Here is a 22898-nt window from a genome sequence, read left to right as displayed (position 1 = left end):
TCTACTTTTCGCCAACTGTCTGTATTTCCTCTCCTGTAAGCACTTTTCTACGGCTTTCAGCAGTGCTTCTTTAGTTTTATGTCCGTAGTTCGTTAATGAGGCTGACGGGAACTCCATCTAAGCCCGGAGTAGTGCGCTTAGGAATTTTCCTTCGGCCTTCTTCCAATAGACCTTTTTCAAGCAATCCAGAAAGCCCGCGCGGGCGCTCGAAGCACTATGGGAAAAGTGTACGGCGAGCCCTGCGGCTGTTCGGTCGCTCGCTGCTCGTTGGCGCCGTGGGAGCACCAAACGAAAGAAACGCGTCGCCGCTGGTTGACTATTATTAAATCCTAAGTTCCCACAATCCCACAAAATTTTCTATTCGAAGTGGCGAGCCACTTCGAGTGCATCTTCGCCTGTTTGACCCGACACAGGCAGCACCCGCTATCAGCACTCCGCGCCACCCACCCAAACTGCAGTTTTTCAAAAGCAATATCACGGCATGAAACATTGTACCATTAAGGTTTTCTTCCCCGAGATTTCCTGGAACACCTTCGTGGGTCCTGCCTAAACCGACTGTTAGGCTTGGGATTCCTGGGATTACGAAGAAGTCCCTAGTTTCCCCAATTGGCCTCAAACAACTGACCCTACAACACATTTACACAGCGTACGGCGGCACCGTGCACGTGTTCACCGATGGGATCTACCACGCTATGTATGTACCTCTGCTGCAGCCTTTGTCATCCCACAGATGGTTATAGCTCGACGGTACAAAATAGACCACAAGACCACAACTGCCGCAGAGCTTGTTGCTATCCGGGAGGCAATCCAGATTCATTTCTGGAGAGCAACCTCGTAGATGGGACGATATGCTGCGATGCAAAACACGCTTTGCAAACCATTAATTGCGTCATGAGACAAGGTCCATACTATATTTGAGCCATAGAAATTATGGAGCTTCTTCAGGTTGCTTCAACAAATGGCCACCTCATCACCTTCCAATGGATTCCTGCCCACTGCGGCATAATGAGAAACGAAGACGCAGACGCGGAAGCTAAAGGAGCCTTGACCAGTGGCCCCGAAGTGCGCACTGCGTTTTCACGGCCAGACACGAACGCCCTGCTTCGGTACGTAATGCGTAACCTCACACTTGAGCACTGGTCCAAACCGGAGCGACGACACCGGCGATTACACAAATGGGACCCCGAAATGAGGTTCTCTATGCCTCGTAAATTAAAACGACATACCACAAGTATTATTCACCGAATTCGTCTTGGTGTGGCCTTCACAAGACGTTGCACATATCATCGGCTGCAGTGACACCGGTCCCAACTGTGATCACTGTCAAGTGCCGGAAACGAGCACATATTTTGTACCTGCCCAGCATACGCACGCGAACGACAGAAACTGATTTCCTCTACTGAAGGGGTACATAATAGGCCATTAACTGATGAGGTTGTGCTGGGTCCTTGGCCTGACGCCAACAGCACAACTGTGGTCATAAGAGCGGTCGCAGCTTTCCTACAAGCCACTGGACTGGATGCGCGGCTATAGCACTGCACCACCTAGACGGGACTGTACATACTCACCTCCCTTACTTACCATCGTCATCCATCATTCTTTTTTCTGGCCTTTCCCCACCCCCGGTGTAGAGTAGCAGGCTAGAGCATACTATCGCTCAGGCCGACCTCTCTGCCTTCCTATAAATAAACCTCTCTCTCTCTCTAAGTTCTACACATGTCTGAACGCACCTGCATGTATCTCTACGCATGAAATGCGAAAGGAATGATGCAGTCAGTGTAGGTATTACCGAGCGGATGTATACCGGATGTTGCAGTTAAGCGGCATGCGAGTTATCACGTGCCGATACATGCCGTCAAAACGTGCTATCGTGAGCGATGTGAGCTGGAACACCGAATTCGTATTATTCAATGATTACTTGTTCAGAAGCCGCTATGGCGTTAATGCCATAGCGGATCGTGATCGGGTTTAACCAAACTGTAGAGAGGTGTTACAGTGTTCAGGTATACAGATGATTATTTGATTTTAATTGACAAGTCACGCGCTGTACAAAGAAGTGAGCACATTCTAAACGTGTTTAAGAAAACGGGATGGGACTATAGAATTCACTTGCGAGATGCCTTACTCTGATAATTTGCAGTTTTTTGATACGTGCTTTTAAGTTTCTCTGCGGAGCATGTTTGCGAGCAGCAGAGACCGCGTTCAGCGAAATCGGTGTTTAATTTCGCGTCGGCGCATTCGAATATTGGTAAACGAGGAATTGTGATGTCATGATTAAGCACGGCATTGGAAAAAACTTGCGCACATAAGATGAGCAGTTGTTTCCAGATGCAAAGTGATCAAAGAGGCGGGATATCCTGCGTATCGTTATATCGGTTTGCGAAAATCTGTTCACATAGCCTGTCACAGCGCCTCTGAGCTGAACGCTCTCGTGTGTGTGTGTGGGTTGTGTTTGATTTTTTTCCTTATTTATTATTTATTTTCTCGCTTTCAACCCCCTATTCCCCAACCCCAGCACAGGGTAACATACCGGATACAAACTTCTGGTTAACCTCCCTGCCTTCCTCTGCTCTTTCTCTCTCTCTGTTCGCATGGCAAAGATAGATTAACACGGACGTCCTCCATCCGTGAATAATGAAGAAACTAGAAATATTGCAGTTATTCCACATCTGTATAAGAAGTCGCATGGCCTGAAGAACGTAGGGAAGCGATGTGGGGGTGAAGGTTGTTTGCCGCCCCAAATAAGCTTAGTCGCATTAAGGTCGCAGGGGTCCTGCGGTGGGCAAAGAAAAATGCGGTCAGAGGCATGGCAGTTGTTTTGAACCGCAAATTTATCTTTCTTGTGTCCACATGTACACCGGCCAGACTGGTCTATGTAATAATACGCGCCTCAGCGAGCATGGAAAATTCATTGAATGGAGCCGTCTCATCTCGCATCGCTATGTCAGTCATGAAAATGTAATCCCATCTTCGAAAGCACAGTAATTTTGTACCATCAACCTAATCATACAACGCGAGAAATTTCGGAGGCTATCATATGTCACAGATAACGCCACACTTTGTGTCAGTCAAACCTTCTCAGTCGTTACAAGACAAGGAATTCTACTTTATTATCGACTGTAAGCACGCCGCCTTTGGTTGTTTGACTTTTTGTGCATCTTTATGACACGCGCGACGCGCTCCCATTTTTGTATATAGCTTTTTTTTCACGCGTGCAATAAACTTTCAGTTGTGGTGAGCGCTGGTTTGTGCATTTCCTTCCTTGGACTGTTCCTTTCTTTTTTCGCTTTGAGTATTATTCCAACCTGTAGTTATAGCACCAACGAAGGTTAGTGTGCACTTATCGTTCGTTACATGTTGTCACGTGGTCGTGACGTCGACGAAGGCAGCAGTCAGCAGGTCCGAGATGAACTCTTTATTTGGCCGAACTTGTGGCCGGGAAACTGAAAGTCAAACTACAGCAATACAATGATAGCGGCGAGCAGAGCGTCGACCGTCGATCAACTGACAAGCGGTAAAGCGCGTCGGCTTTGTAGAGGAATTGATTTCTTGGTTAAATTAAACTGAATTAACTGTTTATTACTAAGTATACATGACTGCGTTGTACGAGGCCCCACGAGCGCGTCTCGTCCCTCGGAAGCGTCTGCTGTTCTCTTGTGACCCCGGGTGGAACTCGAGACGATGTTTACATTGACCGGCCCTCCGGCGGCACACCAGGGTTGCTCGTGGTTGCCAGACATTGGCAGTGAAACCGAAACCGAAACTGTTCCTACACCACTCCCCCTCCTCGTATAGGAAGAGGCCCGCATATTACACAAGTATGTCGGCGGCAGAAGAAGCATGTCAATTATGTCCCAAATCGCATAGGTTGACGTACAGTTCTTCCGGAACGTGTGGTGCAGGGATGGCTGATTCTCGAATGTGGCTCAGTGGCGGTGTCGTTCAGCGGTTGCTCCATGTGCGCCGGTTTTAGTCTGTCCACGGAGATGACTTCGGATCGTCCACGAATTTCAATGGTGAAAGTTTTTCGGGCTGCGACGAAGTACTCTGAATGGGCCGTCGTATGGTGGCTGGAGTGGTTTTCTCACCGCGTCACGGCGCAGGAAAACGTGGGTGCAGTTATCTAGGTCTTTAGACATGTACACATGAGTAGCCTGCTTTGCGCGAGTCGGTGTGGACGGAGGCTGTCCATCATTGTTCGCAAGCGTGACACGTACTGTAGAGAATCGGGCAAGACCTCATTTTTGTTTGCTTCTACAAACTGACCAGGGAGGCGAAGGGTTGTTCCGTAGAGCAACTCAGCGCTGGTTGCACTTCAAGTCACTTTTGAGTGTTGTGCGCATGCCGAGGAGCACAAGTGGGAGCACTCGGTCCAACGGGAAGGTTCGCCGTACGCAGTTATGGAAGATTTAAGCTGTCGGTGCATTCGCTCCACCATTCCGTTAGCTGCTGGATGATAAGCTGTTGTGCGGATACGATGTGTGCCAAGGATAGCAAGAAGTTCCTTGAAGAGGGAAGACTCAAACTGGCGTCCACGATCAGTTGTGATGATGGATGGTGTTCCGAAGCGTGCAATCCATGTCCGCAGGAATGCCTTAGCAACAGTCTCAGCGGACATATCTCGCATAGGAACGGCTTCTGGCCAGCGAGTGAAGCGGTCGACACATGTAAGAATGTAGCAGCATTCTTGGGAAGGTGGCAAGGGACCAACAATGTCAATATGGACTTCTCTGAACCGTGCGTGTGGAGGAAGAAATGTTGACAGTGGAGTGACAGTGTGGCGCTGTATCTTCGATCGTTGACACTGAGTACACGTACGCGACCAATCTCGAACGTCTTTGTTCATTCCCGGCCACAGGTATCGCGTTGTCACAAGTGCTTGCGTTGCACGGATTCCCGGGTGCGACAATGAGTGCAGAGAGTCAAAGACGCAACGGCGAAACGATTTTGGTACAAATGGGCGTGGTGTGCCAGTGGACATGTCACATGCGAGTAGTTCTGTGCAGGTTTGCAATGGCACATCTTGAAATACCAGATTGGATGAAGAATTTCTTAGCTCTCGGAGCTCATTGTCTTCCCTTTGTGCTAATGCCATTTTGTCAAAATCGACGGAAGTTGAAAGCAAAGTGACACTGCTTATGTGGGAACGCGAGAGTGCGTCAGCTGCGGCGTTCGCGGAGCCAGCGACATGGCGAATATCAGTACAGAATTCCGATAAAAATGCCAGTTGTCGAATTTCTCTCGGTGACAGTCCATCCGATCGAGTGGTGAAGGCGTGAGTCAGTGGCTTGTGGTCAGTGAGAATATAGAATGACCTGCCTTCCAGGAAGTGGCGGAAATATTTCACTGCCAAATAAATAGCGAGTAACTCACGTCCGTATGTGCTGTACCGGGTTTGTGCAGGGGACAGTGTTTTTGAAAAGAATGCGAGAGGCTTCCATTCGTCACCGATGCATTGCTGCAGTATAGCACCCACGCCGTTGCTAGAGGCGTCTACCATGAGGCGAGTTGGTGCGTCTGGCTGCGGGTGAGTTAGGAGAGCTGCCGTCGTGAGGTCAGATTTGATTATGTCGAAGGCGGCACGAGCGTCGTCCGTCCACTCTAGTGGTGCAGTGCCTGGTCCAGGGGTTGAGAGGAGATCATTTAATGGCTTCAGTGTGTGCGCACAAGCTGGTATGAAGCGTCGATGAAAGTTAACTAGGCCGAGGAATTGCCGAAGTTTTCGCTTGTTTTCAGGCAATGGAAAATTTTCAATAGCTTGAACTTTGTCATTCAGGGTTTTATACCGTCACATGTGAGGCGATGTCCCAAAAAGTCAATCTCTGGTACTCCGAAGAGGCACTTATCCGGGTTGATGATGATTCCATATTCGTCCAGACGCGAAAGTAGTTGCCGCAAATGGGTAGCATGTTGTTCGGGCGAAACGCTGGCAACCAGGATGTCGTCGACGTATGCATAGCAGAAATCCAAGCCTCGGGTCACCTCGTCGATGAACCGCTGGAAAGTTTGCGATGCATTACGCAGTCCAAATGGCATTCTGGTGTATTCGAATAAGCCAAAGGGTGTTGTGACTGCTGTTTTTGGGATGTCTGCCTCTTCAACTGGGATCTGATGGTATGCTCTTATGAGGTCAATTTTAGAGAAAATAGTGGCGCCGTGCAGTGTTCCAACAAAGTCATGCAAATGAGGAATCGGATAGCGGTCCGGTTGCGTCACTTTGTTGAGGGAACGGTAGTCGCCACATGGACGCCAGTCACCTGGAGTAGATTTTGGGACTAAGTGGAGTGGTGATGACCAAGGGCTGGAGGATGGGCGCACAATACCCAGTTCGAGCATATGCTCAAATTCCCGTCGAGCAATGCTCAGCTTCTCAGGCGGCAAGCGGCGAGGACGGGTGTGCACTGGTGGTCCTGTTGTCATAATGTGATGCGTCACGCTGTGCTTGACCGGGCATGTTGTGTTCACAGAAGACGTGATGAAAGGAAAGTCCGTCAACAAGTCTGTGAAGTAGGGGTTGGAATTTGGTACCTCTGGTCGAAGCAGCGTTGATGTCATCATTTCCATGCATGCCGTGATGCCGTGAATGCTTAAGTGTGTTGTGGCATCTCGTAGACGGCAATTCTTCATGTCCACAAGAAGACCGAAGTGGCGAAGAAAGTCAGCTCCGACGATCGCATGCTTCACGTCGGCCACCAAGAATACCCAACGAAAGGTTCGGCGCAGCCCGAAGTCCATCGTTAGGGAGCGCTGGCCGAACGTTGCAATTCGCGTGGCGTTCACGGCTTGCAGATTGTATGTTGGTTGGCCTTGCCGATCTGCACGCGTCGCCGGAACCGCACTGACCTCAGCACCTGTGTCCACCAGGAAGCGGGTTTTTGAAACTTTGTCCACCACATAAAATAAACGGGATTCAGGTTGGCCGGATAGCTGAGACAAATTCTTTGGCGTAGTCAACGAGTTATCGGGTTTAGACGCGGGCTGCTTACCAAATGAAAATTGAACTTTTTTGGATTTCTTGATATTACTTGACTGTTGGAGTTGCTCGATACTGTCGGAAGGAGATGATAAGCGGCATGCCGTTGGGCCTGGCGCACCAGCCGCATTTAGTGCGTGGCCGGCACGTTTCCCTGGTGGGCACAAGGTGACACGCACTTGGTTGCATTATCCCCAAAGCGATGATGGTACCAGCAGATGCGTCCAGTATCAGAAGAGCGAGACGATGCGCGATTGCGTGAAGTGGAGCGGGATCGTCTTTCTACCTGGATTTTCAATGCCTCTAGAGACTGTGCAATCCGCTGGACCTCCTGCTTGAGCGACTGTAACTCCGCAGAACAATTTCCAGTCGACGTAACGGGAGAAACTTCACTCGCTTTTACGCCTTCAAAAGCGGAGATCGCCGGTGTCGCTACCTCCAACACCCTGTCAGCGAGAGCGGCGAGGTCATCGAGGGGCAAGTCGCCAGCCGCTGCAGGAACCATGCAAACATTTGCAGGGAGGCGTTGGAGAAACAGTTGGCGGAGGAGGGAGTCGTCCATCTTCGAACGCCTTCTCTCCCAGGAGCTGGCGCATGCCACGAAGCAACTGCGATGGTTTGCGGTCCCCCAGGTCTTGGGCTGTTAGGAGCTGTTGCAGACGCTTCTGCTCGGAGAGGGTGGTGCGGCGGATGAGCTCGCGTTTCAACGCGTCGTATGGCTGCTCGGTCGGAGGGGCGAGGATGATATCGCGCACCTCGGCTGCTTCGGTTGCGTTAGGGCCGCAATAACGTGATGGAATTTTGTTTCCTGAGACACAATTCTTCTTGTAGTAAACTGGGCCTCGACTTGAGCGAACCAAAGAGCAGGGTCTGCAGGCCAGAAAACACGGAAGTTTGAGTGCAACTGCTGAGACGGCAGGATATTGCGGGGCTTCGTGGGTTCTCTCCGTCTGGGTAGCGTCGTTGGTCGCCATTGCGCTCACCGTTGATGTTTTTGCAAGGAACTGGTCAGATGTATAGGACTCTTGAGGGTTGAAACACTCGCTGTTCTAACTCCGGGTCACCAATTATGTAGAGGAATTGATTTCTTGGTTAAATTAAACTGAATTAACTGTTTATTACTAAGTATACATGACTGCGTTGTACGAGGCCCCACGAGCGCGTCTCGTCCCTCGGAAGCGTCTGCTGTTCTCTTGTGACCCCGGGTGGAACTCGAGACGATGTTTACATTGACCGCGCCCTCCGGCGGCACACCAGGGTTGCTCGTGGTTGCCAGACATTGGCAGTGAAACCGAAACCGAAACTGTTCCTACAGCTTTTATACAGGCGCTATCGAACTTTCCAGCAATATCGCTGGTGGCGGCGTTATCTCTAGACAAAGCTTGAACATTCGCGTGCAGAGCGCAATCTTCACAAAAGGATCCACTAAAATCGCGAAGCTTCTCGAACACTGCTTCGCGGACAGCGTCGAGCGTTGATAACCGTCCCTGCCGGTCAAACCCGAATACATCAAAACAAGACAAGAAGTGGACGTGGCAATATATGGTGCGAGCGACGCAATGAATGCATCTCATTTCCCCAAATGCCGACTACACTTTAGTGTACTCTTTAAATATCAGAACCTCACATTGTACTCGTCGGCAGTGTCGATGGACGTTGATTGCAAATGCATCCGCGAATCATAGACCGCTCCTGCACTTCATAGGCAACCGAGTCTTTTTTTTTTCATTTATGCCGTAAGGCGCACTGGCGCAAAAATCAATCAATAAATAAATGAAAAGTGACGCTTCTGAGCCGCTCAACTAGTCGAACAGTGGGACAGACGGAAATCGTCGAGAGGCCGTCGTAGCTAAATACTGAAGTTCGTGATTGAATTGCGCAGTAACATGTTGCACCTTGTCAAATTCACTGTGTCAAGCGGAAAGCTGCAGCGCTCGTCGAGGCGGCTGCTGCGCCGTACACACATTTCCCATGACCTCTTGCGCGCCCGTTGGTGGCGCTCGTGTGCTTGAAAAAGGTCTGTTGAAATTATCTAGTGCTACATCTTCGTCGGTTGCACTCCTTTGCGTACTTTTACTCACCGGGGGAATCCCCTGGGCGACCTTTTTAAACGAATCGGCTGTTATCTTTCGGATGTAACCTAGCGCTTCATACCCTTCAAATTGATTTCCTTCTCCATCTACGAGGAAGAAGAAGTTGGCTTTCACTGAGATTGCTTCGCATGGGCTCTGTGAATTTACCGTTCCTGGGGCGTTCTACTCACTTCGAGAACCCAATCAACGCCGGAATCGTCTTCCGGAAGATATCAGCACTTCGTAGAGATCACCTGCATCAAAATCCAAGCAGAGCAAGTACCTTATTCTACGACTTTTTCACCGCGCCAAGCTGCCGCTCTGCCAACCCTAACGGCAACACCGGCGGCCAGGCGGCCGTTCATCTTGCACACGCCGTGGCCTGACGTGTTTCCGCCACTGATCAGCGTCATCACTACGCTTAGCACTATGGAAAATCGTCGAAGTGGAGGGAACCAGCATCTCTCCTGAAGAATGCACCGTGGAATCCGGATGGCTTGTGAGTCATAAATACAAACAACGCCAGCAACAGCCAACACATGCGACCAAGCCACATCCATGCTGAAGAAATCGGGTCTTCCGCACCCCTGCATGCGCCCGCGAGCCCCAAGACCTCCGAACTACCAGAAGACGATATCAAAGTCGTAATGCGCCTTCCGAGACGGCTTCAATACTGCCATGGTGGGCGAGGCGCAAATAAGAGACGCTATCCTTGCCGTCACTGGCCTCACTCCCGAGCAAACTGATGCAGATACGTACAGGACAAACCCGGCTTCCACATTGTTCTGGTCAGCACCCCCTCGATGGAAAACGCGGAAAGGTACTGCAAGATCACACACTTACAGATTGGCGAACACAAGTTTTCAGCTGCAGCATACCGCTACATCGCCTGATGATACCGCTAAGGAGGTCATACACAACGTCCCTTCGTACGACACCGCTGAAGTCATCACGAGCAGCCTAGTCAACAGCGAAATCCACGCTTAGCCAGGCCCGCCGTATGGGCAGCACGAACTCGGTGCTCATCGTCTTTGATGGGTCATCAAGTCCCATACCAGTCTATATCGAGGAGCTGAATACAAATGCTACTTGCACAAAAAGAAAGCTGAATTTTGCACCGCCTGTGGTTGGTTGGTCACCGAGTGGATGTCTTCCCATCACCACCACCAACAGGTGCGCTACCTGCTACAAGGAAGACCCCCACCCTGACCACACGTGCCAGCTGTGCTGCGCTCTCTGTGGACTTGGTCACTCACAGGGACAAGATCTGCACAAAGACGCTACCTCACCCCACGATTACTTCTACAAAGGCGCAGAGAGCAGGCTCAACGACGTACTTTCAATATGCCGCAACACCTTCGCAACAGCAACACCAAAGATGATCCTCACCCTACACCTAGGAGACCGTTCCAGAGCCGATCTCGAACCGTTCGAGTCAGATCAGGAAGCAAAGCCCGAGGGACCTCACAACCTGGGAGCAACTGTAACGAGACGGCCCCCAGGCAGCCCATCAAAGCCGGTCATCCATTGGAGGTAAGCTGGGCAGCCATGGCCTCCCGCGCGAACCCACAATCACCCATGACATCGCAACCACACAAACCCACAGCACCAATGCCTACACAGACACACAGTAATGCGGACGGACAGGCTCTTCACATGGTCATGAAAGAGCTCAGTGCACTTCGACAAGAGCTTCAAGAACTTCGCGCAGAGAATACGCTCCTTAAGCAAAAGCTTCAAATGCAGCATCCTCCCAAGCCTGAGGCAGAGCGATCGGTCGGGGTGGTCAGTAGAAAAGATGCTACCACCAACCCACCCAAACGTAAGGCAACTGCACCAGACACCGACATGGATACATCCGCTCCGGAAACAAATGCAGATATTATTAGAACTACGGTAGAGGAATGCCTGCAAGGCGCCATCGCCAAGGCGATAGAAACTGCAGTTGCCACAATGACCCAAACCTTAAAAAGACGAACAGATAAGCAACATTCAGATTAGCGCATAAGGTGCTTATGTCTATCAGAAACTAGAGCGCCGCATGACAGAGGTAGAGGAACATTCCGTTAGGTTCAAGGGAACTTTTGCAAAGAAAGCACACCCCCGCCCTGACGATGTCTCCGCCTCCCAGCACTAGTTCTAACAGGTTACTGTATCTGGCAGTGGAACTGCCGAGGCTTTTCAAGGAAACGCGGAATACTTCAGCAAAGCTTACGCACTCTCACATCGGAGAAACCACCAGACGTCATTGCACTTCAAGAGCCCATGACCGAGGCAAAACTAACAGGATATGCGGCCTACAAGCAACAATCAAACACTGATCGAGGGTGTTAGTAGTCACGCTAGTGAGCCGCAACATCGGAGTACTACAACATGACTTGCTCTCGGACGGACCCCCACAACGTTTTTCATCGAAATAATTCCACATTCCCGGAAAGAGCGCAGCAGACTCTTTATATTAAATGTATACAGTAGTCCCAACACCAACATAGATTCATAGACTCCTTGCCGCAGCGGACAAGGCAGCGCAAGGCTTCCCTCTTGTGGTCGTGGGTGACTTTAACGCCCCAGCGTTAGCATGGGGCTACTCCTACGACAGAAAGAAGGCCGCCAATTGTGGGAAGATATCCAACAATTACAATATACGGTGGTCACGGACCCTACCTATCCCACGCGCATTGGTAACAGCGTCAACAGGGACACCACACCGGATCTCACGATGATCAAGCGAGCCTCCTTCACAGAATGGCACAATACCGGTCAAACCTTCGGTAGTGATCACTGTGTTCTGCAAACGCTCATCGCAGCCGGTCCACGAAAACGGGTAGGGCGAACGCTCAGTATCACGGACTGGGATGCTTTCCGGGCCTGCAGGGCAGCACGTACCTCCCCAGAAGGGTGTGCACCCGACCTCGAGACTTGGACCAGCGACCTTCTTGCTGATGCGGAGGCGGCGACTAAATGGGTGTTGGAAGAAGCAGGCGCCCAGCAGCTTGACAGTAAATTACTACACATGTTGGAGGCTCTAGCGGGGCTTAGGAAACGTTACAAGACCCAAAAACTGAATCGCACGCTCCGCAAACGAATCGGGATTCTTAACACGGACATTGAGAAGTACGCGCTGCAGCTAACCAATCAACAATGGCATGCCGTATGCAACGGCATGCAGCGGCAACCCAATATCCCCAAGACCTGGAACATTCTGCGGCACCTGTTAGACGCGCGAACCAGCAAAACTACTCAACAACGCAATATACAGAAACTCCTACATCAAACGCAGGCCGCCGACAAGCAGCTCCTGAGTAACCTTGTCGACAAGTACCTTGGTGACCAGGTGACGCAACCGCAGATGCCCTACACAGGTCAGGATAACGCCTCCCTGGACGCACCTATCACCCTGGCGGAAGTGCAGGCAACGGTACGAAATCTGCGCCCCAACTCAGCGCCGGGGGACGATCGCATCACCAATCGGATCCTACAAAATGCGGATGACGACTCCCTAGCGACTCTGTTGCAACATATCAACATCGTCTGGGAGTCGGGCTCCTTGCCTGCGCCGTGGAAACACGCCAAATAGTCTTCATCCCCAAACCAGGCAAACCTTTACATTTCGACAACCTCCGCCCCATATCTCTCACTTCATGCGTGGGAAAAGTCATGGAGCATGTCATTCTCACTCGGCTTACTGAATACATGGATAAGGAAGACAAGTTTCCACACACCATGATAGGCTTCCGCCCACGGCTGTCCACGCAGGATGTCATGCTTCAACTTCAGCATCAAGTACTCGACACCCGACAGGGACCTAAACTGGACACAAGGGCTGTACTTGGCCTAGACCTTACTAAAGCATTTGATAACGTCACACACCGTGCAATTCTCGAGGCACTCTCAGAACTAAACGTTGGTGCAAAGACCTATAGCTACATTAAAGATTTCCTCTCCAACCGCACTGCCACATTAACAATAGGGGGACTCCAGTCGGAGGTTATCAAGCTGGGAAGCAAGGGCACACCACAAGGGTCCGTGCTCTCTCCCATGCTTTTCAACATCGCCCTCATGGGGCTTCCAACACAGCTGTCTGCTATCCCACGCCTAAATCACTGCCTATACGCGGACGATATTACCCTCTGGACTGCTGGAGGCAGTGATGGCGAAATTGAAGAGACCCTGCAAGAAGCAATCAACGCGGTGGTCGAGTATGTCGAGCCACGAGGACTTTCATGTTCGTCGAGCAAGTCCGAATTACTAATCATACGCCCCGCAACGCATCGTCGAACGAGTCAGGAGAGCACGCATCCCATCATGCTCGAAGTCACAGGACATCCCATACCGTGCGTGCCTAGCCTGCGAGTCTTGGGGCTCCGCATACAACAGAACCGTAAGAACACAGAGACTATCGAATGCCTCAAGACCCACGCTACTCAAATAGGAAGGCTCATCGCCCGCATCGCCAACAAGCACATGGGAATGAAAGAGGACAACCTTTTACGGTTGGTGCAAGCCTTTATTATCAGCCGCATCGTGTACGTCGCGCCCTTCCTATGCCTCTCCAACGCCGAGAAACACAAGATTAACATAATTATCAAGAAAGCATACAAGCAAGCCCTGCACGTCCCTCAATCTACGGAGAATCAAAAGCTCATGGAATTAGGCCTACATAACACAATTGAGGAGTTAATTGAGGCTCAGCGCATTTCACACTACGAGCGGCTCTCGCAAACACAGACCGGGCGGCACATCCTCCGTACCCTTGACATTGAATACGTTACGCAGACCGGACCCAAGGTCCCATTGTCCAAGGACATCCGAGAAACGTTCCTGATTCCCCCCTTCCCTCGCAATATGCACCCCGTCTACAACGCAGAACGGCGCGCCGACCGTGCTAAACATCTCAGCAAGAGTTACAAGGGGGCCGCGCATGTAGCTTACGTCGACGCAGCAGAGTACCCGCAACAACCGGCCATGGCGCTCGCTGTCGTCACGGGACAGAATCATGTAACTACCACCACCAGCTCCCTACTCACCACACAACCCGAAGAGGGCGAAGAAGCTGCCATCGCTTTAGCCTACGCGACGACTACCGCCTCTTGCATTGTTAGTGACAGCAAGACAGCTATCCGCAACTTCACCAAGGGCCTCATTTCACCGCAAGCGAACCGCATACTTGCAAGCACATCCCCATCTCGTCGCCGCCAAGTTCATTTAATCTGGGCTCCGGGCCATTCGGGCCTTGCCGGGAACGAAGCCGCTCACGACGCTGCCCGAGAAATCGTCCACCGGGCGCGTCACCCGTCATCAGAGCAGCTACCCTCCCGACGAGCCGAGCAGGCTGAGGACGAAGAAATCGAATCCTGGTGCGGCCACGCGAAAGAAAGAATGGTCGCGTATGGTGAAATTGTCATGCATTACCGTAGGGCAAGATTGAAGTACCCACCCCCTGACAAGTCGCTAAATAAGCAACAGTCGACAACATGGCGATTATTACAGACGCGAACATTCCCTACACCCGCGCTGTACAGTCGCATATACCCGGACGTTTACACACCACAGTGCAAAGCTTGCGGGATGGCTCGCGCCAACCTCGACCACATTATCTGGGCATGTCCCGCAGCGACACACACCACCAAACACAGCAAGAACCCTACACTTAAGATTACCACGCCCGAGCAGTGGGAGGCTATGCTGCTCAGCGCGTGCCCGGATGACCAACTCTGGGCAGTCCGGCTGGCCGAAGACGCCGCCAAGACCCAAGGTCTGGCCGCCGCCTGAGGAAGGGGGGCTCCGGTAGGGCTAGTCTCCCGGCCCCCGCCTCCCTTGACCCCAGCAAGGACAAAATAAAGTTATGTCTCTCTCTCTCTCTCTCAGAATTTCAACCCCCCCCCCCCTGAGAGAATTCCTGGGTGCGCTACTGTACCTCAATGTACAATAAACATACTCCTGCGAAGAGGCGGTTCACTTTCGTGTTATATCAATTCCTATGACGGAGAGATGAAGCATGTTTTGCTTATTTCCTCAGGCGCGCATTTCAAAGGGATCAGAATGAGCGGTGGGGGGTGAAGCGGGGCGCTGGGCGGCATTTCCACAGCCGCCCTGTCAACGAGTAATGATGAGCGAAAGCAATTATGGATGAACGGGCATCAACTTAATGAAGTTCTTAATGAACACTGATATCGCCATTTCGCCAAATCATAAAGAGGATGTCACTGAAACGCTTATATTAAGAGGGCTCTAGGGAAGGGAAAGAAACAGCTATTGCTTTAGACAGGACGAAGTGCAGGCGACAGACATGGCGCTCACTAACGACCAAAGTGTACTGCAAATCAACTCCAATTTATAAAAATCATGAATCTGCGCAGACAACGAAACAAGAAGCAAAGCATGCGCATACTATATCTCAATTACGCAACAGTTATGATCATCTCGAGCACCTCTTCAGCAAGCGGGACTGGACTGGAAAAGCTTTATTTATGTCCTGCAGGACGTGCTTAGCGCGTAGCGGGCGTCTCCCACTACATTTGTCAGTAGGCCCCTCGTTTCACTGCTGTGAAGAGAAATGGCACGTTGACACAAGGAACACCGCGTTGTTGTATGCCACTGCTGTGTGTGTGTGTGTGTGTGTGTGTGTGTGTGTGTGTGTGTGTGTGTGTGTGTGTGTGTGTGTGTGTGTGTGTGTGTGTGTGTGCGTGCGTGCGTGCGTGCGTGCGTGCGTGCGTGCGTGCGTGCGTGCGTGCGTAAGTGTCGACATTACAAGTATAGCAAAAAAAAGAGAAACAATAACAAGCAGGGGATCAACGTGTGCTTTTTTAACACGAAAGTGTTTCATGCTGGGGTCCACCAAGACTTTCATGGCGTATTTCCGTCACGAAAGTACGTCAGCAAATTGAACGCCATCAAATGGCAAAGAAAAAAAAACTATAACAAAAAGTTCCATTGACAGGCGTCCAACCCACAACCTCTCAGTCCGCGACGGTGGCTGGCGGGCGTTTAGCCCACTGAGCTAGCGCCGAACATAGCAGAAGCTACATGAACGCACCTTTTATCTTTCACACTTTCCTCTCACAGTGCTCTTGGATGGAGGGATGGATGGATGGATGGATGGATGGATGGATGGATGGATGGATGGATGGATGGATGGATGGATGGATGGATGGATGGATGGATGGATACTATGAGCGTCCCCTTTATAACGGGGCGTTGACATGTGTGCCACCAGGCTCGAAAAAAAAAAAAAAAAACCCGCCGTTGCTACGACCGTCCCATTCGGCGCGTTTCTAATAGAAGTGTAATTCCGTCAACGCTTTAAAGGGCCCCTCACCAGGTGACATAGCGAATTTTAGTTATGACACTGAAAGTTGTTGCACGCCCAATAAAGAGCATTATGCCACAAGAATTTTTCTAATCGGTTCATTAGAAGCTGAGCAAACCAAGGTTTTGTGGCGGCGCGAAACCATGATGCGAGGAAGCGAGCTTGAAACCCTTGCCGCTCGCCCCGTGTAGCCTTCGCAAGCCAAATCCCTTCCCTGCCCTCTTTGGCACGCGAGCGGGAGGATCACATGACGCATACGCATGAACACGTCATGCGCACACAATGTCACGAGCGCATGACGTGTCCGAACCAGCCCGAGCCCCCGAGACGCGAGCGGTGTTGTGGTGTAGTTGTGGCGGTGTTCTTTGCGCTTCATCTCTGCAAGTTATGCCGCATGCGCACTCGCCGATCAATTGGCTTTCAACCTATTACTGAGCCCGAAAGCTGCGGCATTCGTATGGACGCGAGACTTGCGGTGTGCCGCATGAACATCTAGTTAGACGCGGGAGGATAAATGAGCCAATGAGCGATGGAACGCGGTAGAAAATTAGTTTCGTTGTAAGGGGTGCCGTGCCGTCTGCACGATGCGCAAAGCGCGAGAACACGAGCGCATGCGAAACGGGGGTAGATTAGTCTCTCATCTCACTGCGATTCGCAGTAAAAATTAAAAAAGAAAACGCACACATTCCTTTTGTGTGTTTTATTATTTCTCTCAAGTTTTATTCATCTATTCAAGCAACAAATTACACAAACTACACGTCGTGTCAAATAAATAGCGCAGTGTCACGTGCTACTGTTCACGACGTCACAGCTCAGTCGTCTACGTAGAGGACCGACGTCACAGCACTACCGTCTACGTAGGGCCATTTCATCGTGTACTTCATCCCCTCATTCTCTGTTCGCGCGCCCGCGAGAAGGGCAAGCAGCGTTCAGTTTGAAATTTGACCCATTTCCGCGGCGCGTAGCGTTGCAAATTTTGCCAGACGTGATCGTGAACGCCCAGTGTATGCATTGCGCTCGTCAGCTCAAAATTGTCAAACCTGGTGAGGGGCACTTTAACACACCGCGAAACGGTGGCTTTAGACCAAGCCTCGCTCATAGCATCCATCCATATCGAAAAATAACTCTCCGATGCTCTCCTGGCTGTCGCCCCGCGTTCCGCGCTCGCCTTGTGAGAAAACGGCCAGGCTAGAGTGAAGACACGACGCGTGTAGCGTTTCTCTTCGCGTTCCGCGACGCTTTGAAGGAGTGCATATCGAATATCATTGTTTATGTGCTTGTTGATGCAATATTTGCTCGGCATTCACCGTATGCGCTGTTCACGCATATGTAAAGAACTCCAGCTACTGCAAGTAACAATAATGATCATGAGCGTTAGTAGTCGGTACCGAGATGTGCCAATAGGCGTCAATGTGAGTGCGTTCACATAAAGTTGTGCTATATCTGCCAAACGACAGTAGACATTGTACAAGCTCTCAGCATATACCAATGCACTATAAACAATGAACTACTTCTGTGACGACACGTTTCACTTTCGTGTTATCCCGATTCCTATGACAGAGGGATCAGCCATATTTTTTTTTTGCCCTTTGTAAAAAAAAAAAACAGAAATGCGTGCGAAGTCGGCCAACTGTCGATATTTTTGGGCATGCGTTCGTCCTGTATAGAGCAACGGTTATAAGGCGCTTCGCAACGCGTTTTGGTGCGCAGCGTGTGGAGGCTTCTTGACGCAGTTCCGTGGCCATTTCCAGTCGCCAAACTACCCGGATCACTACGACGACTCTGCTGTGTGCCGCTGGTACATATTCGCACCAAAAGAGTTCGCCATCCTCATCGAGAAGCACACTATCGACATCGAGGACGATGCCAGCCGGGCAGATTGCCCCTACGATTACTTGAGGGTACCTGATCTTTCTTTTGAATACATTTTATTGCCTTCTCATCGTGTCTTTCACAGCATTTTAATTAATTTCGAACTTGAAGCGTGCGAGTAGTTCTGCCAGTAGGCGAAACTGGACAAAGTAATGGAACATATACATGTGCCTCGGATCTCAGCTAACTCAGACCAAGCTAACTAATTAAAAAAAGTGCGAAGATGCCACCAACAGCATTTTGTCAGAGGAAGCGTCGCGCAGGCTGGTAATTTTTGTTGTCAACGCTCAGTTCATTAGTTAAAATTAATTGTCTAAATACATAATTGTTTGCATGATAGTTAGTAATCGATTTTAGACGCGAAGTGAGTGAGCGCCCGTCGCTCGCTTCGCATCTTTCCTCTCCACCCTTTTGCGCCACAAACTTGAAGTGCAGAAAAAGTAATAAGACGTGGTGTCGCGGAATCAAAATGTTTAAGCTTGATGTTGTGGAATGCACTGCAAAATTAGCCGTCCGAATTTCCGCAATTACGCAAGTAATTAATCACGCAAATAAAATGCACTAATTAAATTGTTGCGCACATGCAGGGGCGGCGCCAGGATTTTTTTACTGGGGGGGGGGGGCACCCGCGACAACTGAGTTCCTTCAGGGGGGCAGGGAGGCGGGGAACTTATGCGTTGTGTTTTGACTATGTTTGCCCTTCGGGGGGGGGCAAGGGGGGGGGGGGCAGGCGAAAATTTTGAGGGTCCTCCAGCCCCCCCCCCGCCCCCCATGCCACCCGCTGGCGCCGCCCCTGCGCGCGTGTCTCCTGGTTCCTTGTGGATATATAGCCGAAACCTGGACGCCGTAGTAAAGCAATAGTTAGTGGCGCTAATCTCCATCGCCTGTGTTTGTCCTCATTTGGCACCCCTCATTCTATGGCTATTTTACACCAACTAGCAAAATAGGAAATACGACAGCGGTAGAACAAGTGACATCTATGAAGCCAGTTTTCCGACAAATCTTCATCAGGGCAAGTCTCTGTATATTCGACCACGGCTGATCAAGTCTTCATATTTTATTCTGGACTGAAAGAGTGTCAGTGGCTGCTATAACATAGGACAGCGGAGGCCCGCACACAGAGGCACGTACACTCTCTTCGGAGGGCCGTCACGCAACACAACAGACGGCTGCTATTGGCCGATAGCTGACATAAGCCAAGAGATGCGTTGGGATAAGATGTCCTTCTTGCCACGGGGTGCAGGGTGCCCCGCTTTATAGTGGGTTAAAGTTACACAGTAGCAACACTAGCGCGCACGGGAATGACAACGGGAGAGCGCGATCGCGTGTCATGACGCGCGCTCATGACTCACGTGACTTCTTTCCCCCTTGTCAACCCTCCCTGTGTAGCTCGCTCGTCGGGACGAAATAAGAGCAGCTACAAACGTTTGTAACTCCGCTTGCATTTGATAGACTCGATTTTTTTTTTTGCGGCGATGGGTTCGTAAAGCAATAAACTCCGATACATAGGTAAAGTCATCATTACTTCAAAACGTGTTTCAGGAGCTTTGTAATCTGCGTTAGGCACGATGGCCCTGCAGAAATAGTTTCTCGATGTTAAGGCGGAAAGTTGGGCTAGTTGGTATCGAGAAGCGTGGTCTCGTGTTTCTCCTCCTCGTCCCCGTCTCCTTTTTCGCTAGTAATTATGACCTGGTTTTTCGATGGGCAGCTAAAAAACTCGCCTGTTCCAGAAACAGGCTAATGGTGCCACCGAAGAGTTAGATGTGTCAGCGGCACGTACGATATCCAATATTAGCAAAAACTATACGTGAAACAACTGAGTCCTTTCTTTTTCTTATTTTCGTTTCCATTCCTGATTCCTGCCTCCTGCCGAGCAGTATTCCTTTGGAAACTGGAAGAAAACCTTCTGCGGGAAAGGAGCGGTCGAGCCAATTCTCCTGGACACAAACTTCGTCACAGTCGTTCTCAAAACGGATGCAAGTATGTCTGGAACAGGTTTCAACATATCATACAGGTTCGGTGAGTAACGTGAGTGCACTTTTATCCATTTTTTATAATGTGTTCAAGGGCTAGCCCTTCCCACACTATTCACGAAAGACAATTCCACAAGTAACACACGTAGAACATTATGCGTCTCCGTACCACATGTTTCACGATTTTGGTTAAAGCCTTCCGTGCGTGGCTGGAAGTCTCTTTCTCTGTTAGATCAGTACAGCTAAGAAAGGAAGCGAAAACATTTTGCCGCTTCAGGGAGATGTGCTGATGGGAAATAAAACATTTCCTCTATTTTTTTTATATTTCTGCAAATTCACAAATGAAACTGACACATGCTTCAGAAAAGCGTGGGTGATTGTTTCTTGATGACGTTGGTACGCATGTCTCGGTGGTGTTGATGCTCCTGCTCAACAACGAATAGAATTAGTTTATAGTTGGTGGCCGTCCTGTGAACATTATTTCATACTGGAGCTTATCATCACGCACTATCAATTAACAGTTTAAATTTGTTAACAATTCAAAGGGTCTACAAAAATACTAGCATAGAGAAATATACTACAGTAAAGAGTGGCCGCTCGAGCCGTATCGCGGCCGTGCAAGCAAGGCTCCGAACATCCGCCAGGTGGCGTAGCCATGGCCGCTTCCACTAGAAAATAGAAGCGCGGGCAGAACAGAGCGATATTTTAGCAGAATTCCGCAGAATGGATTTCCAATCGGCAGGCGGTTAGACGATAACTTATTTGTTTTTACTCAGTGTATAGAAATACCTATAATTAAAAACAGGCCCTTGTACGTGGCTTTTCTAGACATCCCTGGGGCGTATGACAACATTAATCAGGAAATTTTATGGGATATATTGAAAGAAGTGGACATAGGCGAAGACTGTATACAGATTTTGAGGGAGATATATCGAGAAAATACAGTTTACGTAGAATGGGAAGGAATAAGTAGCAAGGACAGCGTTGAATTTAGCAAGGGGCTGAGCCAGGGATGTCGTTTGTCCCCGCTGTTATTCATGCTGTGCATGGTGAGGATGGAAAAAGCGCTAGGAGGTAGCAACATTGGTTTTAATCTGTCACACAAACAGGCCGGCGTGGTGATTGAGCAGAAGCTTCCAGGCTTATCTTATGCTGAAGGTATTGTCTTATTTGCGGACAGCCGAGATGACATACAGCGGCTGGCAGATATATGCAGAAGGGAAGGTGAAGCTGTAGGACTAGGATTTAGTGTAACCAAATGTGGCTTGATGGTATTCAATGATCCCAATGATCAAGCGGTGTCAATACAGGGTCAAGAAATACCGAGTGTAAGCGAATACAAGTACCTCGGAGTATTTATTTACATTTGCTTATAGATACTGCAATCCCACATGGTGGATTATAGCAGGGTGGGAATTACAATCATGAGCATCGCAAGGTAAAGATGAATCTAAACATGAACATAAATAGGGAAGCAATTATGTGTATATGAGCGTGATAGATACGTGGAAGTACGTGAAAAAGCCTCGGCAGCAAAGGGAAAGAGGAATGCTGCAATAATGAAGCACAGAACGTTATGGGCATACAATAGATACGAGGAAGGTGTAATGGTTCTGGCGCTTACATTTGGAAACTCGGCGGTGTGCATGAAGTCAGAGGGGCAATCAGGACTGGATGTGAATCAAAGGACTGTGGGACGCCTCGCGTTGGGCGCTCACGAGAAGACGACAAATGTGGCTGTAAAGGGTGATACGGGATGAAAAAGTTTTGAAGTGAGGGATGCTCAGAGAAAATGAGGTTCGAAGAATAGCTAAGGAATATGAAAGAGAGTAGATGGGCAGAGAAGCTGTTCCGGCATTTGTATAGGAAGAGCGTTGACACAAAGTGAAGAAAAAGAACTAGGAGACTCACCAGCAAGTATACGGCTGGCAGTGTAAGCCATATGGCAACAAAGAGCGTTAAGCGAAAAGTCAGAGAGGCGGAGAGGGTTTATTGGATAGCAGAGACGGAAAAAAAAAAAAAACGGGCTCCGAGTAACTACCGAAAGGGCAAAAACAAAATAAGGGGAGAGGAATTTTATGATAATTCAAGGGGAAGCGCTTTACTGTTTGAAGCGAGGTCTGGTTGCCTTAAAACGTGTGGTTATAAAACGAGGTTCAATAAGGAAGAAAAATGTACATGCTGTGAGGAACCTAAGGAAACGACGGAGCACGTTCTGATTGAATGTGGAGATAGATGTCCACACCGGGCGCGGGGCGAGTGTGGACTGGTGGCGCCTCTATCGGTGGAAGCACCGAACTAATGCGATGTGGGTGCCGGAAAGGGGCAGGTGCTTGCTGCGGCGACGCGGGGCTGGATGTTCACTGTGCTCCCGTCGCTTGTGTCCTGCGCTGCCGATATGTAGGGGTGTGCGAATAGCGAATTTTCGAACGGAATCGAATACGAATCGAATAGTGATGACCCCGAATCGAATACTGTTAGAATATTTTTCGAATAGTAAGACAACCATTTTCAAAGCAGCTCTAGACTGGTAAGGTAAACAATTTTTAAAACAGCCCAAGAATTCCCACATTTTATTTGAAACAAATATACACAAGCTTTAACAAAGGAACATTACGATTACTTTTAACCGAGAAAAAATATTGCAATTATTTCAACGGAGGCAAGGGCGTATACAGCAGGAACTATAGAGCCATCGA

At 49.9% G+C, this 22898-nt stretch overlaps 1 protein-coding gene across 1 annotated transcript in view; it reads left to right on the top strand.

The window, feature by feature from the left end:
• LOC119379378 (cubilin-like) overlaps positions 1-22898 on the top strand; it is a 54314-nt gene that overhangs the window by 7965 nt on the left and 23451 nt on the right. Inside the window, exons 2-3 of the mRNA XM_037648693.2 lie at positions 18065-18255; positions 20104-20245. Coding sequence (XP_037504621.1) covers positions 18065-18255; positions 20104-20245 — 333 coding nt within the window. The remainder of the gene's footprint in view (positions 1-18064; positions 18256-20103; positions 20246-22898) is intronic.

This window comes from Rhipicephalus sanguineus, chromosome 1 (genome assembly GCF_013339695.2).
Source record: "Rhipicephalus sanguineus isolate Rsan-2018 chromosome 1, BIME_Rsan_1.4, whole genome shotgun sequence".
NCBI lineage: Eukaryota > Metazoa > Arthropoda > Arachnida > Ixodida > Ixodidae > Rhipicephalus > Rhipicephalus sanguineus.
The sequence above is the reverse complement of the archived record's forward strand: the minus strand, read 5'-3'. Positions and strand labels throughout refer to the sequence as shown.